The 20,139-nt window shown below is 32.7% G+C and overlaps 1 protein-coding gene across 1 annotated transcript in view; it reads right to left on the minus strand.

The window, feature by feature from the left end:
* Window positions 1-9,674: 9,674 nt before the first annotated feature.
* The window catches only part of LOC145256348 (vam6/Vps39-like protein), a 248,094-nt gene continuing 237,629 nt past the window's right edge, over window positions 9,675-20,139 (minus strand). Inside the window, exon 26 of the mRNA XM_080115165.1 lies at window positions 9,675-10,119. Coding sequence (XP_079971291.1) covers window positions 10,035-10,119 — 85 coding nt within the window. The 3' untranslated portion in view covers window positions 9,675-10,034. The remainder of the gene's footprint in view (window positions 10,120-20,139) is intronic.

The following is a 20,139-nucleotide window of genomic DNA, read 5'->3' on the forward strand; positions in this document are numbered from 1 at the left end:
ATGGGTATATTTGTTGATGACACCACACTCTATAATAGGCACAAGAGGAAAACAAATGGACACATATCTAAAGAAATGGTAGAAACACTAGAGGATGACCTCCAATCTGTAGTGGAATGGGGACAAAAATGGATGTTCACATTCAATGCTGCCAAAACTAAGCTTGTTTCCTTCAATAATTACAAGAAACCTTCTCCACCACCAATAACAATGGTCAAAAACACATTACCTGAAAGTACTTCTTTTAAACTCCTTGGCCTAACGTTCACAGGGAACATGAGTTGGAACAATTACATTGAGAGCATTGCCAATACTGCTGGGAAGAAGATCGGTTCTCCCTACCATGCTAGAAACCTACTCGCATCTGAAAGTATCCTGTATCTCTACAAGGCCATCATTCGTCCATGTATGGAGTCTGTTGTCAGATTTGGGCTGGTGCATCAGCTACTAGTCTCTCGTTCTTGGACAGAGTTCAAAAGAGGGTCGCCAACCTGATAGGTCCTGAACTGTCGTCTAAGCTTCAGCCGCTGTTTCATCAACAAAATGTTGCATCCCTCTGCCTGTTCTACACATATTTTAATGGTGAATGCTCGACGAACTACAAGCACTTGTATTCCCTCGACGTAAATACCCCCCGACAAACCCGACAAGCAGCTAAATCCCACCCCTTCACAGTAGAGATCGCTAGATGTAAGAGAGCTTTCTACTCAAGTAGTTTCTTCCCCAGAACTGCTAAACTTTGAAACTCCCTTCCGGGATTCTATTTTCTCAACTGTACTGACATGCAGAAGTTCAAGTGTAATGTGAACGGACATCTCGCTGCTAAATTCCCTATAGAGTATCCCTATATTAGCCTCCCACTTCAAAGTGGCACTGTGCCTTGTTTGGAGTGAAAATTGAATAAAAAAAAAAATCCATATTAGTTCCTAACTTTTAGGCAGATCGGTCCAGTAATTACAAAGAAAACTTCTAGAGTAAATAAGTGTGATATTGTAGTGACTAATCCATATTAATACCATAATACTTAGTTCGCTGCACCTGATAATTATCCATACAAAGTTTCAGGCAGATCGTTCCAGTAGTTTCCAAGAAAAAGTAGAACGGAGAGACAGACTAAGAGAAATATATTTATTTAAACAGTTTTCTAAGATAACACTTGATGCGACATTTAATACCAGAATACAGTCATCTCTTAAGAATTTATATTTCCTTGCTTTACATTTTTAAAAAAAAATGGGTGGACCTCATTGATGACAAAACTCCACCCTCAGAAGTTCATAACAAATTTCTGTTTATACTATTATATCATGACTCCACCCTAACCCTAACCCGCTCTCAAATTAAAACCAGAATAGTTTAATATCATTTTACATCGTCAAGGCAAAGGGGGAAAATAACAGTCATAAATACAGTAGAACCCCGGGATACGTTGGCCCGTAGATACGTTTTTTTTTTTTCAGGTTACGATGAAGAATACAGTGTTTTTCCGTCCCCTGGTTACGGTATTTGCCCCCTACCTTACGGTGATATGTTATTTGATTATATACATGTGTATTATATACTGTATTGTGTTTTTAGTGCCGTATCCCGGTGTTCTACTGTATGCAAAAGTTCACAAATAAATTTTATTTCAATCTGAAGGTGACTATAATAAGCATAAAACTGCTGCAACTACCGGAATTCCACTTTCCACTGTTAAAATTATAACGTTATGTGGCACTGATAAGCTACTTGTCTAGAGAGTTCTTCGATCCAATGAGGAGTAACGTCTAGTTGAAAAATCATAGTGGTGATACTCCAGTGTTTTCCTCTCTTCTTTTAGCTACTCGTCTCTTTGACACAAATGTGGTTGGCTTAGTGAATAGTGACATCTAGTAGTAAAGGTATTCGTAGTGGTGATGCAGCAGCAGTAAGTGTCTTTGTCATCGTGTGATATTAATCTATTTTGCATGCAGATGAATGCTTCCAGAGATTATGAATAAAGTTACAATGTCATCGCAGTCATAGCGGCAGTTGCAGATGTAGATTTTTAATAACATGTTCTATCATTATTTTCATGGCAAGTGTTCATTTGAGCTTCAATCTTATTTCGCACTACCAACAATTTCCCCTATTTGCAGCTAAATCTAAATACAAATTCCATGAACAAAGCTTCTTTAACAGAACTTCCCACCTGTGGAACCGTTCTGCTGGCCTGCTTTCCAGCATCAGTGTCTTCAAATCCAATGTAAACAAGTTCTTGTTAAGCCGTCCTCTTAAATAATCAAATTCTACCAAATTTCCACCACTAACGATCACTAAGCTGTTGTCTCAGTAACCACCATACACTCATTAACCGTTATCCTCGAGTGTCCTCTACGCCTTGATAAGAGATAAATTTCTTGTAAAAAAACTGTTACACTCTTATAAATATGCCCCCCTGTTATTTTAATTATTATCAAAATCACAACAGTCTTTCTCTTTTTCCCTGTAATTATAATAATGCCACAAACACAAATGAACAACAAATAACTCCATTATTTGCTCTGAGATTTGCTTTTATTTTTACAGCAAGAATGTCTAGATGAACAGCATTTTTCCGGACATTCCTCCAAGAGTGTTGAAAGTGTCTTGAAAACAGATGTCTGTTCTGTTTAAATTAAGCTGAATAATAACAGCAACAACTTCGAGTTCGCTCAGGAGTTTTTATACCTTAGCAGCAACATCTCGTCAAGGGAACAATATCTGCAAATTCTGGCAAGTCATGGGGTGTTTTTTAATTGACTGTACTTTATTTGGAAGTCTTTCCTTGCAAGCGTGTCTTTGTTTTATCGCTATTTCCATGAGCTCAAATCCCTTGTCCCCCCTCGCCAATCTTTCACGAGAAACACCCGTCTGGCTGAAACTACTGTCAATAATTTTCCCCACTCTTTATCTGTGCCTAAATCCAAATGTAGATTCCATGAGCAAAGCTTCTTTCTTAGAACTGCACGCCAGTGGAACTCTCTGCCGCTTGCCTGTTTCCCACCTGACTACAACTTGGACGTCTTCAAGTCCAACATAAACAAACTCCTGACAAACCGCCCCCTTAAGTAAGACACTCTATCAAAACCCCCAATACTAATGATTACTACAATACTATCTCATTGATTACTTTACATGCAATAACCCTTATCCCTGAGTGGCCTTCGGGCCTTGATAGGTGGTAACCCCCATGTAAAAAAAAAAAAAGACAATTTTAAAAGTGGGACTTCTTTTTAAAGACTACAGTGCAATCTGCCTCTTTTTACAGCTCGACAGTTTGGAGACTGACAAAATAGTAAGAAGCATCATTTGATAAACCATACACATCATGATACATGTCGTACTGGACATCAGATGAAGGAAATCCAAAAACAAAAAAATAACATTTAAACGAGTTGTTCTGATGTCACTCGAAGAGAGAGGAGGCTTCAAAACTGAGTGATCCCACATTTTCTTGTAAAACTAATTGGTCCAAAGACCACATCATAAAAAAATGTTGCATATTATTAATACTGAATGTTTTCTGAAAGACATAATAATAAGTTGGTGTAAAAAACAAGCCGAGCATGCACGAGTGAAAAATTTACTTTCACCATGACTAATGTTTGTGGAAAAAATTTTTTTAAATCCAAGGCGTGGTTATTGAGAAAAGTGCAAACAAATGAACAGATGAACAATTTGGGGGCAATTTTACCCCTATAATGCCCCCTAGGGAGAGCAACCAGAGTTATCCTGGAAAATCCGTTCTGTCAAAAGATTACTTGCACCATGACTAACGTTTGTGCAAAAAAATTTTAAAATCCAAGGCATGGTTATTGAGAAAAGTGTGAACAGACGAACAGGAGTGAATTACTAGGTCCAATCCTTCTTTTGTTGGAGGACAAAAAAAAACGTTAACAATTATTGCATGCTTGAGCATCCATAGATTCTTGAAGACGGTAATGTGGAGATTTTGTATTCTATACAATATTTGAACACAGTGATTTGAGAAGCAGTAAAAGGACTTGTGACTGACAGAGGGATATTTACTCTGACTCCACACGAATGCCATCACAAAGATCGCCCAATAGTGATGTTTCATAGGAAAGGAAGAGTCAGAAAAATCTAAGAACAATTTTCGACCTCATTAATAAAAATTAACATTTTTTCATTACATTTTAAATTCGAAATATTATTGTTTTATTCAATGACAAACAACTAAGAATTACAATTTTCTTTTTTATCTCAGTTTTGCTAAGTGAGATACAGAGAACGATATAGATAGAGAAAGATTATATATATATATATATATATATATATATATATGAGAGAGAGAGAGAGAGAGAGAGAGAGAAGGCTTTGAACTGTTGGTCATTCCTGGAAAACTGTCAAAATTTGTGATTGCCATCCTCCCATGGAATTCATTACATCGCAAAAGGTTGGGGGTTTTTTATTCACTAGCTGAGTAACCATTTATCAAGGCCAAACACCACTCAAGAAAAGGGTTAATGAGATGGATAGATCGTCAATTGAATGATGAAGAATATTATGCGAGGATTGAAAATAATGAATGGAATGAAAATTTGATTAGTTATGAGAACGCTTTATGACCAGTATTTGTTGACATTGAATTTAAAGATGACCATCTTGTAGTCTGCAGGTAAGATGTTTTGTAGTAACATGTTCCATAGCGGACCGGAAGACTGCATCACACTTGCACCAACTCATTTGTAGAAAACTCTGGATGCCATTCAGTAGATTTGCCGACAGCGATGTCTAACAGAAATGGTTAGAGAGACTGTGCAGGGAGCATCCACAAATTCAAAGATTCCTTGATTAAATATTAATGCCAGATTGATTGATTAAATAATTACATTTGTTAAAACAGTTGGATTCCTCCCCCTTCCTCCTCCTCCATGTCTTTAAAAAATGGTTTTTAATGTTTCAAGTTATTTTGATATTTTCTTCTCAGATGAAGCAAACTAAATCTCATTAATTTTAAATTAAGTTTTCCATCCATCATTTTTTTTTCATTTATCAACACGCAGCCATATTTCTTTTGGAGTCACAACTCATTTAAACCATTAGTTAAAAGTAAAAATGATTTTTTCTCTTCTCTTCGAGTCTCAATGCCACAAATAACCAAGAATTCTTTCTCCATTACTCCTGAACTCCAATAAAAATTTATGAAACTGAATAATTGATATTTTCATAATTGAAAAAACTTCCACCGTTCTATCAAAATAAGACATCACTTCTAAGACAGAAATAAAATGCAACAAACTAAGTACAAAACCTAATGTATTCCCACTTTAACATTTTTCTGCATTTCTGTACATTATTTGCCCCTAATTCATGTAAAGACAACAATATTTGCCCCTAATTTATGTAAAGACAACATTATTTGCCCCTAATTCATGTAAAGACAACAATATTTGCCCCAATTTATGTAAAGACATTATTTGCCCCTAATTCATGGAAAGACAACATTATTTGCCCCTAATTTATGTAAAGACAACATTATTTGCCCCTAATTCATGTAAAAACAACAATATTTGCCCCTAATTCATGTAAAGACAACAATGTTTGCCCCTAATTCATGTAAAGACAACATTATTTGCCCCTAATTCATGTAAAGACAACAATATTTGCCCCTAATTTATGTAAAGACAACATTATTTGCCACTAATTTATGTAAAGACAACATTATTTGCCCCTAATTCATGTAAAGACAACAATATTTGCCCCTAATTCATGTAAAGACAACAATGTTTGCCCCTAATTCATGTAAAGACAACATTATTTGCCCCTAATTCATGTAAAGACAACAATATTTGCCCCTAATTTATGTAAAGACAACATTATTTGCCACTAATTTATGTAAAGACAACATTATTTGCCCCTAATTCATGTAAAGACAACAATATTTGCCCCTAATTTATGTAAAGACATTATTTGCCCCTAATTCATGTAAAGACAACAATATTTGCCCCTAATTTATGGAAAGACAACAATATTTGCCCCTAATTTATGTAAAGACAACATTATTTGCCACTAATTTATGTAAAGACAACATTATTTGCCCCTAATTCATGTAAAGACAACAATATTTGCCCCTAATTTATGTAAAGACATTATTTGCCCCTAATTCATGTAAAGACAACAATATTTGCCCCTAATTTATGGAAAGACAACATTATTTGCCCCTAATTCATGTAAAGACAACAATATTTGCCCCTAATTCATGTAAAGACAACAATATTTGCCCCTAATTTATGGAAAGACAACATTATTTGCCCCTAATTCATGTAAAGACAACAATATTTGCCCCTAATTCATGTAAAGACAACATTATTTGCCCCTAATTCATGTAAAGACAACATTATTTGCCCCTAATTTATGGAAAGACAACATTATTTGCCCCTAATTTATGGAAAGACAACAATATTTGCCCCTAATTTATGTAAAGACAACAATATTTGCCCCTAATTTATGTAAAGACAACAATTTTTGCCCCTAATTTATGTAAAGACACAATATTTGCCCCTAATTTATGGAAAGACAACATTATTTGCCCCTAATTCATGGAAAGACAACAATATTTGCCCCTAATTTATGTAAAGACAACATTATTTGCCCCTAATTCATGTAAAGACAACAATATTTGCCCCTAATTCATGTAAAGACAACAATATTTGCCCCTAATTCATGTAAAGACAACAATATTTGCCCCTAATTTATGTAAAGACAACAATATTTGCCCCTAATTCATGTAAAGACAACATTATTTGCCCCTAATTAATGTAAAGACAACAATATTTGCCCCTTATTCATGTAAAGACAACATTATTTGCCCTAATTTATGGAAAGACAACAATATTTGCCCCTAATTTATGTAAAGACAACATTATTTGCCCCTAATTCATGTAAAGACAACATTATTTGCCCCTAATTTATGTAAAGACAACATTATTTGCCCCTAATTTATGTAAAGACAACAATATTTGCCCCTTATTCATGTAAAGACAACATTATTTGCCCCTAATTCATGTAAAGACAACAATATTTGCCCCTAATTTATGGAAAGACAACAGTATTTGCCCCTACTTTATGTAAAGACAACAATATTTGCCCCTAATTTATGTAAAGACAACATTATTTGCCCCTAATTTATGTAAAGACAACATTATTTGCCCCTAATTCATGTAAAGACAACAATATTTTCCCCTAATTTATGGAAAGACAACAGTATTTGCCCCTAATTTATGTAAAGACATTATTTTCCCCTAATTCATGTAAAGACGATTTATTTCTTGAACTCTAAAAATCCACAAAAGCAAATTATTCTTTTTACAGACAAACTTATTTTGCATTTGTCGAAAAATGAATCGACGCATAAAACCAAACTACATTTCATCTGATTTCCTATTTGCTTTTCATTTATTTTCTCAATCACTTTCAAGACTTAAGCTTTTGTAATTACTTATATCCACAACTCCTCTTTGTTGCTTTATTATTATCATTAATTATGTTATTTTTATTGTGGCTTACTTTTGTTTAGTATTTTTAAGTTAATTTATGCAATAATTTAAATGTCTATTTTTTCCCTAAATTATGTCATTTTTTTCTATATTTAATTTAAATTGCAAAACGAGTATTTGTTTGTGTCTGCAGTTAGCTATAACTTCCTGTTTTTGTTAAATAACTTAGCTTTTCAAGTTTATTGTTTGATATTTTTATTTCTAGTACAATTTATAGTTTCTATTATTTACATTGCAAGGAAGAGGTATACATGGGATCCTGTAAAACATACATTATGTTGCTGCTGAGTAGTACTTTTTACAAAGATATTTATCTTGCATTTGTATCAAGAAAAATAAAGTATGCTTATCTGACTTCTTATCTGCTTTTCAGTTATTTTCTCAATAACTTTCAGGACCTGAACTTCTGTAATTACCTATGTCCAGAACTCCTTGTATTTTTATTATTAATTAATTATCATGTTATTATTTTTATTGTGGTTTCACCATCATCATCAAGACGGGCTCCTTGCCCGGACCAATGTGACTCTACCTCTCCAGAGTTTCCTGTCTTCCATCAGCTGTTTCAGATCTTCAGGTTCACAGTTGGCATTGTGTGCTATTTGCTGGATGTACATGAATTTGGCAGTCACTGTATGAGGAATTGGTGAGTGATGTATTGCTATTGTGGTTTACTTTTGTTTAATTACTGATTATTTGTAAACTAAATGACAATTTTATTTTTAATTTTATTTCATTCAATAATTTGAATGTTTATTTCTTTTCTACATTATTTTTTTCTTAAACTGGATTTAAATTGCAAAATAAGTATTTGTTTTTGTCTGCAGTTAGCTATAACTTCCTATTTTTTGTTAAATAACTTAGCTTATTATTCAGTATTTTTCACTTCTTAATATCATTCTGTGTTTAATGATACATTTAAAATGATTTTATGTGGCCATTATGCATACAATTTTGGTAATGTGTAGACACAACGGCTTAGAAATATAATGGATGCCAAATTTGAGTTTAAAGTAAAAACCAAAACTGAAAGAAATCTTTACTTTATAAAGATAATTCTTCATAAGGAAAGTTTGCTTTGTTCAAGAAATTTTTTGCAGAATCAATGACAAAATCCATTTTTCGAACATTTGTATCTCCAATCATCAATTGACTGCGAATAACGGTTCAATGCATAGGGTAAATTATAGATTTAACACCTCCAAGAATTGGCTTATAGCCGATGTTTGATAATCAATTGGATCAGTTTGAAATTGTCAGCTAATTTGAACATTGTTATTTCTCCAATCCACATGAAATCATTGTAATGAACATCATTTACAAGAATTCAGCAACCATTTTCTTTCTAGGCCGCTCTGTCTTCATATTACCATTTATTTTTATTGTTTATGTTATTTACAATTTGGTTGGTAATTCTGATTTCAATTAATCATTTCTACATTAGCATATATATATATATATATATATTTTTTTTTTTTTTTTTTTTTTTCAGAATGTGAGAGATTATTTTTATTATAGGATTTTCAGAATGGGCCGTGGAAATAATTATAAAGAATCTCTCACATTCTGAAAATTCTATAACAAAAATGGCTCGTTAGGTTAGTTCTGCTGGATGGCGTCGTCCTTTCGTAGTTCAAAATCCCTACTTGTGAGACATCGGCTAGGGGGTCAGCTGGTTTGATGACCACGCCCCTTGTCAAGATGAAGTAGGTCTATTCCACAGCTTGATTTCGTCGCGGTTTGCTTGATCTGTGTTGGTTAATAGAATTTCTTGTGTGCGGGGCGTTTGCTCAGTTGGTAAAGTGTTTGCCTCGCATGCAGGATGCGCGAGTTTCAAATCCTGGGTGCGGATATGTCTGACTGATGAGCCCAAATGAGGGCGAAACTAGAGTCAGACTTCCAGTTCGTTGGCTGGCTGCGACGTTTCTTTGGGCTGTGGAAATAATTATACATATATATATATATATATATACACACACACACACGCACAGAGAAAATAAAAACAAAACTACAATAGCGTGGTAATGGCTTGTAATAGTATCTGATTTTATAAAAACCAAAGATAACAAGATCAGCATAGTCAGTCTTGGCGTATTTGGACAGCCGTCAACGGAATGATGAGCGGCGACGGGTGATTCTATTTTCTTTATATTTTACAAATTAGGAATCAGACTCTTTTTTGTGACACTGGCATTTTTATTATTTTGTCTTTGAGACGCGAACAATATTTCTCCATTTCAAAAGTGGGGACTTCACTCACAGCTTTGATTTCATTTTTTATTGTCATTATCATTCATATATATATATATATATGTGTGTATATTATAATTTTATATATATATATGTATATTTTCGTTATTTTTCTTTGAATAAATTTTTTTTTAAGTAAATCGGCTTTTCTTTTATCTTTTGAGATCGGCAACATGCAGAGAAAGTTTGTTTTGTTGTCACGGTTCTTGTGTTATGATCACGGGACGATGAGCACGATATGTTCCTCTCTCTTTCTCTCCATCACCGTGAATCTGTGGGACACACTTTCACGTCTGTGCAGCAATGATAATGTACAATCACACCATTCGGATACCGAGCAAATGCGCTGAAAAGACAAAAAGAAAAGTTTTTTTTTAAGCAAGATTAAAAAGAAACCATCACGTTACATATATACAGGGTGACCCCCCCCCCCAAAAAAAAACGGACCCCAACTCTAATTAGGCCCCGTTTCTTAGTGTTTTGTCCAAATGAAATAAACTTTGGTCATAACTAGTTTATTATATTCAAAACATCACATCAAAACACTAGGGTCTTTGGCCTTTTTTTCTCTGTTCTACAGCATATGTTCTAGATGGCCTCCATTTAGCTTTTTTTTTGGGGGGGGGGGTCACCCTGTATATATGCCTGATAGACTCTTCTTTAAGTCAACAGCAGTAACACTCTGCTGGTTAGCAAGACATGTAATAATCCATATAATATTGAAAAGTTGCTGTAGAAATAACACGTTTAACAAATAATCGAAAGTACAACCCAACTTTAAAAAGCATTTCCAGTTTATTTCTGAACTTTTATCAAACTCGAAATTTTTGTGCCAAATTCTGGAATCTGTACGGAATTTGAATGAAACCCTTCATTTAATCTACGGGGATAGTATGCTCTCGTTCCATCAGCCATGACTAGTTTCATTCTCTGATCGTCGTTTTTCCATTAACTCTTTCAGAAAAATCAAAAACAAGCAGCAAAATCTCACCCCTTCACTCTTGAGGTCTGTAGATGCTTGAAAGCTTTGATAGTTTTTTCTTTTGAACTACCAGACTTTGGAATCCCCCCTCCTGGTTCCTGTTTCTCCTTACTGTACTAACATGTAGAAGTTTAAATGTAATGTGAGCAAACATTTTGCTTCTCAACTTCCCACATAATCTTTTGTAGACATGATCTCCAGTAGTGGTCCCTTACGTGCAAGTCGTAATATATTTTCATCGCCCACTTATGTTTTGGAAAAGTTCGCAACACCACACACATTACTGACCTCTTTAAGTGTTAAGATGCTCGTATATGCACCTGCGAGTCACATATCAACAGGTCTTCATCTCATGTGGTGTACTCTTTTTTTCCTACTACAACCCACTACATATCCCTCGATAAACTGAGAAAGGTCGAAGGAGCAGACAGAATATTTTTTTCAGAAAAATATTAAAGAGATTTTGATATTCCTATTCCAATAAATAACAAAATAGAAAGGCAAAAGATATAAACACAGATTCCATGAACAAAGTTTCTTTCTTAGAATTGCACACCTGTGGAACTTTCTATAGTTTCCCTGCTTTTAGTTGACTACAATATGGTCGTCTTCAAGTCCAACATAAACAAGTTCTTGATGAGCCGTCCCCTTAAGTAATCCAATTTACCAAATTGCCACTACCAACGATTACTATGATATTTTCCCACTGAGTACTGTACACTTATTAACCATTATCCTCGAGTGGCCTACGGGCCTTGATAAGTGGTGACTCCCTTGTAAAAAAAAAAAATATATACCTTGTTTGGGGTGAAAAAGAGTTACACAAAAAATTAAAAAAAAAAAAACGCCTAGTGCAAATCAAATATTGATATGTCAGATAAACTGTTATTTGGATCCGACTTCAAAGGGACTAAATCAAGATATTCTGCTTGAAGAAATAAAAAAAACTTTTATGCGTCCACACATCTCTATGAGAGGCTCTATCTGTCAATCTGTCACATTTCAGTTTCAAATCGCATTTTAATAACTAAATGCAAAGACTGAACTGACACTGCTTATTCTAAGTATATATCTATACAGCATTACAAGAGGCTTTGTCAATCTGTTTTTCTGTTGGTCTGTCACACGTAAGTTTGAAATAAAATTTTTGTTTATCTGTCACCTTCATTTTTAAAAGAGTATTTCTTCCGCTACTGTGTCAAGCTATGTTTCAAATAATATTTTTGCTGGTCTGTCAGGCTTAAATTTTCAATATTATTTTCGTTGATCTGTCAAGTCTAAATTTGAAATATTTTCATTGATCTGTCACGCTTTAAATTTGAAATATTATTTTCGTTGATCTGTCAGGCTTAAATTTGGACTATTATTTTCGTTGATCTGTCAAGCTTAAATTTGAAATTTTATTTTCGTTGATCTGTCAAACTTAAATTTGAAATATTTTCGTTGATCTGTCAGACTTAAATTTGAAAAAATTTTTTTGTTAGTCTGTCATGCTTAAGTTTAAAATAGGATTTTCATTCATCTGCCACACTCAAGATTGAAATGGCATTTTTGCTGATCTCTCATGTTAAAGTTTGAAATCGAATTTTCATCGTTAAACGTGCAGTTTTCGTGGATGCTTCTTAAAAATATCCATTCTGTTTCTTTTCAACATTCTGGGAATCACAAAATGTACTTTTGTTGCTGGGAACCTGAACGAAAAATTCAAAGTTTTATAAAAAAAAATAAATAAAAATAAAAAAATAAGATCCATTGATGCTGGCACAGAGCCAAAATTTGTACATTTTCTGGGCAATGGAAGGATACCTTTATTTTTAGGAAGTGAAACCTTACACCAAATGTCTTCTGCCTCTCTTTCCTTGATTAAATTTTTATATTCTTAACTAGCAAGCACACACAGCATTGCCCGGGAATGAAAGAGAAGCCCTGCATACTTTAGTCCTGGAATCAAGTGAGCTCATTGAACCTGATTGCATTCTTTTTACCTCGATTTTTGTTCACTCCCCGATCCCATATGAAGAGGGAAATGCTAAACTTACGTGTAACACTAAACAATAGGACCATTCAGGTGGATGGACGTACATCCAAGCAGCATAACACTAACGCAGAAGCGTTTCAAGCGTCGATCCTTATATCACTATTATTCCTGATATTCATTAACGACATTCCTGATAATATTGTGCCCGAGATGGGTATATTTGCTGATGATACAACGCTCTATAACAAACACGAAGGAAAGACGAATGTACAGAAATCTAAGACAATGGCAGAATCTTTAGAAAATGACCTCCAGGCCGTAGTGGAATGGGTCTTCAAATGGATGGTAACATTTAATGCTAGTAAAACTAAGCTGCTCTCCTTTAACAATTACAAGAAGTCTCTCGAACCACTGATATCCATGACAAATAACACCCTACCTGAGAATTCTTCCTTCAAACGCCTCGGTTTAACATTCACAGGAAATATGAACTGGAGCAAATATATTGAGGCTGCTGCAAAGAAGGTGGGTTCCCTGTATCAAGCTAGAAGACTACTCCCACCTGAGAGTATCCTGTACCTCTACAAAACCATCATCGCCCACGCATGAGGTATTGTTGTCACATATGGGTTGTTGCTGAACTGCTAATATATATATATATATATATATATATATATATATATATATATATATTCACTCTTCCGAAGAACAAACTCCTGACAAACCGTCCCCTTAAGTAAGACACTCTATCAAAACACCCAATACTAATGATTACTACAACACTATCTTATTGATTACTGTACATGCAATAACCCTTATCCCTGAGTGGCCTTCGGGCCTTGATAAGTGGTGACCTCCATGTAAAAAAAAAAAAAAAAAAAAAAAAAAAAAGAGAACTTGATTCCATCACAAACAAAATGGTTTATCGTGAACAATTATTTCTTAATAACAATATTCAATGAGCTTATCAGAATTTTGTCAGCTCGCACACACATAAACACACAACGGATGCTTCAACATTATGCATGCTTGTTCGTGTGCACCTGCATACACGCTCTCATTGTTCATTTTCCATTGTGTATAAATGTCTCTTGTATATATGCAATTGGTTGCATTAATTTGAGGTTGGAGTTTAGAACACGTTTTATATCCTCTCCAGATCGGTAACTCTGATCTCCACATATTTTCTTCAAGTGATGTTACCTCAAGTAACAACATGAAGCTGGATACTCCACCAGACTAGATGAATTCTTGTCTTGGAATCCAGTATGATCAAGAGACCAAAAGAAAGGTAGACCATATAAGATATTTAAATGGTCAATTGGGGAAAAAGAAAATTATGTTCTCAACTTCTTTACTAATATGATGTTTGAGATGTAAAGGAGAACTTTTATGAAATATTCGAATATCTATGCGTCTCATACAGAGATCAAGTGTAAGCCCCAACCAGACCAGATGAATGTATACTATAACATATGAAAATGGTCAAGTGGGGAGAGGAAAATTATGTTCTTAACTTCTTTACTCAGTGTTTGAGAGGTAAAAAAAATGTTAATGGAATAGTCACATATCTATATATCATAGAGATCAAGTTTTGCCCCCAGGGAGGGAGGGGTTTGATTTCTAAGAACTTTCAAAGAAGTAAAACAGAAAAAAAAAAAGAAAAAAAAAAAAAAGAAAAAAAGACCTTCTCCCCTAACAAAACATGGCCCAGCTGATCCCCAGAGAATAAATAATTTTTTTTTTTTCTAAATTTTAGATATTATTCATCTGGAGCAGCAGTTTTCTTGTTAATATTAGCTGGACATATAAACATACATACATACAGATATTTACCCTTTGCAATAATAAAATATTACTTAGCATTTTATTCGCATTTTTGACAAGACACACCTGAACAAAGAGATTAAATCGGCCAAAACGTTATGAGACTAATATGCAAGCCAAGAACAGTAGTTTTAATATATATATATATATATATATATATATATATCAGAATTCACATCAGATTATATATATATATATATATATATATATATATCAGAATTCACATCAGATTATATGAAAACAAAATTTTCATACAATACATATATGAGGCTGGCATTTGGACGTAAAAAAAAAAAAAAAAAAAAAAAAAACAGCCCAAAACTCAACTATTAAACACGCATGCTGGGTATTTCTTGTTGATGCCTTAATGGCTATATCTAAACTCCATGTATGAAGTTGAAGTAGAAATCTTGGATTGCATCATCTCCTTTATTAGCTGGAGATTGGTCTTAAGAACTGATTAAATTTGGTTGTTTTGTTTCACGGCATATCAACTCTTTTCGGGTTAGTTAATTTTTTTTTTTTAATTTTATGCTTCAAGTTCTTTATATTTTCAAATATTTATTCACCGTATTTGGTTAAGTTGCTTTGCCTTATGGCATATTAACCCTTTTCGAGTTATTTAATGCCAAATCCAGTAATTTATCAGGTTTAATTATTTTAGCATACGTTTTTATGCTTCAAGTTCTTTATATTTTCAAATATTTATTCGTGATGGTTAGTTTTGTTGTTTAGTAGAGGAAAATTGTTTCTGTTATTTAATTTGCAGAACATGATTGAGTTTTGCAAAGGGAAAGGGAAAACAATAACATCAATGTCTGGTGCATCTTAGTAAGGAAGTCGATAGCATCAGATAGGAAGAATGGATGACGACAAGTGATGTAGAATATTTATAACTAGCAAGGTTACTTAAAATCACCCAGATTTCTAATATCGATAAATTACAAAAATATACAACCAGGCATCACATACTTTCACTAGGATATCATTATCCACTATCCCTCAAAAAAAAAAAAGGCATCAGTAATTCCTGGCAGACCAGTATCATAGCAACAGAGGATATACACTATTCCCCCTCCCTGCCAAAAGAAGATAATACCGAGGGGGTTTGAACAATAATAACAAAGCATATGCTTCACTGCGCACCCACCCACCCAAAGAAAGAGATAATGCTTGTGAGAATGATATCATAGCAAACAAACATATCATACTACCCTCCCAGAAGTGGACGAAATGCCTGAGAGGGTGGTTTCATAACAAAAGATGTACTATATTACTCCTCACTCAAAACGAAGGGGTAATGTCTGGGAGAGTAGTATCATAATAATAAAAAATATACTAAATTATCCCCCCCACCCCACCTTCCGAGCATTCAAAGAAATAGTAATTGAATTGAGCAATAAAAAATAGCAGCAGGTTGTCCGGAAAGTTGATGCTGAATCAAATTTTAAAAGAAAAGAAAAGTAAAAAAAGAAAGTGTACACCATTAAATATTTAATCAAATTTTAAAGGAGATGAAAATTAAAAAAAAGGAATGTGTACACCATTAAATATTTAATCAAATTTTAAAAGAAAAGAAAAGAAAAGAAAAGTAAAAAAAGAAAGTGTACACCATTAAATATTTAATCAAATTTTAAAGGAGATGAAAATTAAAAAAAAGGAATGTGTACACCATTAAATATTTAATCAAATTTTAAAAGAAAAGAAAAGTAAAAAAAGAAAGTGTACACCATTAAATATTTAATCAAATTTTAAAGGAGATGAAAATTTTTTTAAAAGAAAAGAAAAGTAAAAAAAGAAAGTGTACACCATTAAATATTTAATCAAATTTTAAAGGAGATGAAAATTAAAAAAAAAGAAAGTGTACACCATTAAATATTTAATCAAATTTTAAAGGAGATGAAAATTTAAAAAAAAAGAAAGTGTACACCATTAAATATTTAATCAAATTTTAAAGGAGATGAAAAGTAAAAAAAAAAGTGTACACCATTAAATATTTAATCAAATTTTAAAGGAGATGAAAATTAAAAAAAAAAAGAAAGTGTACACCATTAAATATTTAATCAAATTTTAAAGGAGATGAAAAGTAAAAAAAAAGAAAGTGTACACCATTAAATATTTAATCAAATTTTAAAGGAGATGAAAAGTAAAAAAAAAGAAAGTGTACACCATTAAATATTTAATCAAATTTTAAAGGAGATGAAAATTAAAAAAAAAAGAAAGTGTACACCATTAAATATTTAATCAAATTTTAAAGGAGATGAAAATTAAAAAAAAAGAAAGTGTACACCATTAAATATTTAATCAAATTTTAAAGGAGATGAAAATTAAAAAAAAAAGAAAGTGTACACCATTAAATATTTAATCAAATTTTAAAGGAGATGAAAATTAAAAAAAAAGAAAGTGTACACCATTAAATATTTAATCAAATTTTAAAGGAGATGAAAAGTAAAAAAAAAAAGTGTACACCATTAAATATTTAATCAAATTTTAAAGGAGATGAAAATTAAAAAAAAAAAGAAAGTGTACACCATTAAATATTTAATCAAATTTTAAAGGAGATGAAAATTTTTTTAAAAGAAAAGAAAAGTAAAAAAAGAAAGTGTACACCATTAAATATTTAATCAAATTTTAAAGGAGATGAAAATTAAAAAAAAAGAAAGTGTACACCATTAAATATTTAATCAAATTTTAAAGGAGATGAAAAGTAAAAAAAAAGAAAGTGTACACCATTAAATATTTAATCAAATTTTAAAGGAGATGAAAAGTAAAAAAAAAAAGTGTACACCATTAAATATTTAATCAAATTTTAAAGGAGATGAAAATTAAAAAAAAAGAAAGTGTACACCATTAAATATTTAATCAAATTTTAAAGGAGATGAAAATTAAAAAAAAAAGAAAGTGTACACCATTAAATATTTAATCAAATTTTAAAGGAAATGAAAAGTAAAAAAAAAATTTACACCATTAAATATTTAATCAATTAATGAGCGTTCTTCATCATTAAGGCTAAAATCTCTAGTTCTAAACATTGCGAAGTACTTCATATAGTTCTATCAGCTTAAATATTTTCTCCGTACACTTTTTTGTAGTTTGCAATTTGGATACATATCCATGGTACCAAAACATGTTTTCTTTTTTTAATTAGAGAAAATTCTTCATATATGCGTTCATTCAATTTGTGCATTTAGGTACAAAAATACTAATTATAATAACCAACTAATATGGCACTAGTAAACACCTCATAGTGTCACAGGTTGAATAATGCAACTAGACTAGAAGGAAAACTATGAAGCAACACCATTTACCCAAACTAACGGTTAATTAATTATGCTGAAGAAAGACTGCAAACCAGCGCTAATAATTTGCCAAGAAAAACATGAATACCTCCCCTCTGCTTCAAACCTCTCCCACTAATAAAAGGTTTTCATCAAACCATGGTCAACGATCATGCAAGGAGTATATCAATAGGTCAAATGAATATTGGTCATGATTTCAATTAAAACTTACCCATCTACATCAAAAAATATAATTATAAACTTAACAAAATGATATACAACGATGAGCCTGGCCAGTACCAGATGGGTGACCAGTTGGGACTTCCAGGTGCTGTATGTGCCCTCCACTTATCCTACAAGGCAGAGCTTGTAATATTCACAAAGAAAAAATGAACAATAGATAAACATTACACAAATTCCTCAAAACTTCACCAGTACAAATAACACTGACAAGATTAATAAAAAAATAAATAAATCTTCGATAGCTCAACTCACTAATCTGATCCATACAAAACAATACAATTCTGATCTAAATATATTGACATCAACTTTTAAAACAATTAGGGATTTACCCAATACTAAATATGAGAACAATAGTTCGAAGAATCAAAACGAATAATCAATTCTCATCTCAAGAATTCAGTAAAACATGTGTTTAATAATTTAATTAATGAAGTTACATAAATAAATAGAAAATGTTTCATATATGTAAATATATCTGTTGAATCGTCCCCTTTCATAATCCAAATTCTAGTAGACGAAAAATCAGGTGATGCACTTCTTTCTTCCCTGCAGCTTCTTTCCCATCGTTATTTTCATGACAAGTGCTCGTCTGAGCTCGAATCTATAGTCTCCTCTTGCCAAATTTTCGCAAAACACACTCGACTCTCTACACCCACTATCAAAAGTTTCCCCCACTCTCGATCTGTGTTTAAATTTAAACGCAAATTCCATGAACATAGCTTCTTTTCTAGAACTGCCTGTTTGTGGAACACTGTGCCACTGGCCTGCTTTCTGGCTGATTACAGCATGGTAGCTTTCAAGTCTAATATAAACAAGTTCTTGTTGAACCGTCCTCTTAATCAAATTCTACCCTATCTACACCTATTAAAGATTACTAAACTACCACCTTACATTAACCCTTATCCTCAAATAACCGTCTAGCCTTGATAAGTGGTGACTTTTGTAAAACTTGGTGTATTTTGTAAAAAAATAAAAAAAAATAAGGAAGAAAAATGCAATTTTTCAGATTATCCTGGTGTAGACTAGTAGACGAAAAATCATTTTTTTTTTAAAGTAAAAACAAAACAAAAAAAGAAAAGAAAAAAGAAATTTAAAAAAAAAATGGTTCTAATGAGGAAAATCAGTTCATCTGGGTTTCGCAGGAAGATTTCACATAGGCATCAGCTGCCAAAACGATGCCTACCCATATAAAGGAATAGCCGACAAGGCATGAAATGGTGGTGGTGGTGGTGTTGACGGTGGTGGTGGAGCAATAGAAGAGAGAGACAAACAGACAATGGCAAAGTGATGGAGTATGGTGCTGGAGGTGGTAGCATGTTGAGGAATCTTGCTTTACAATTTGTAATTGCTAGCCAAAGAAATTACAAAATACCTTTTCATAAAATATACACTTAACGCTTTATTATGTTTGTTTTTTAGCATTTCTTGTTTTTGATATTTGTGTTTTTTATAAACACACACACACACACACGGCAGAAAGAGGAAGAGAGGGAAAAGTAGAGAGGAAGAAGGCAGCTGTTCTCTCTCTCTCTATATATATATATATACACATGTATATACATGCACAGATATATACACAGACACCTATATATGCACATATTTCTCTCTCTCTCTCTCTCTCTATATATATATATATACACACACATGTATATACATGCACACATATATACACAGACACCTATATATGCACATATACACATATCTCTCTCTCTCTCTCTCTATATATATATATAATTATATATACACACACATGTATATACATGCATACATATATACACAGACACCTATATATACACATATCTCTCTCTATATATATATAATTATATATACACACACATATACACAGACACCTATATATGCACGTATACACATATCTCTCTCTATATATATATAATTATATATACACATACATGTATATACATGCACACATATATACACAGACACCTATATATGCACATATACACATATCTCTCTCTCTCTCTCTGTATATATATATATATATATATATATTTGGCAACACAATTCTTCTGCTCCCTTCCTTTCTCTACTTATTTCTCT

This window comes from Euprymna scolopes, chromosome 32 (genome assembly GCF_053919585.1).
Source record: "Euprymna scolopes isolate OS-2025 chromosome 32, ASM5391958v1, whole genome shotgun sequence".
Taxonomy (NCBI): domain Eukaryota; kingdom Metazoa; phylum Mollusca; class Cephalopoda; order Sepiida; family Sepiolidae; genus Euprymna; species Euprymna scolopes.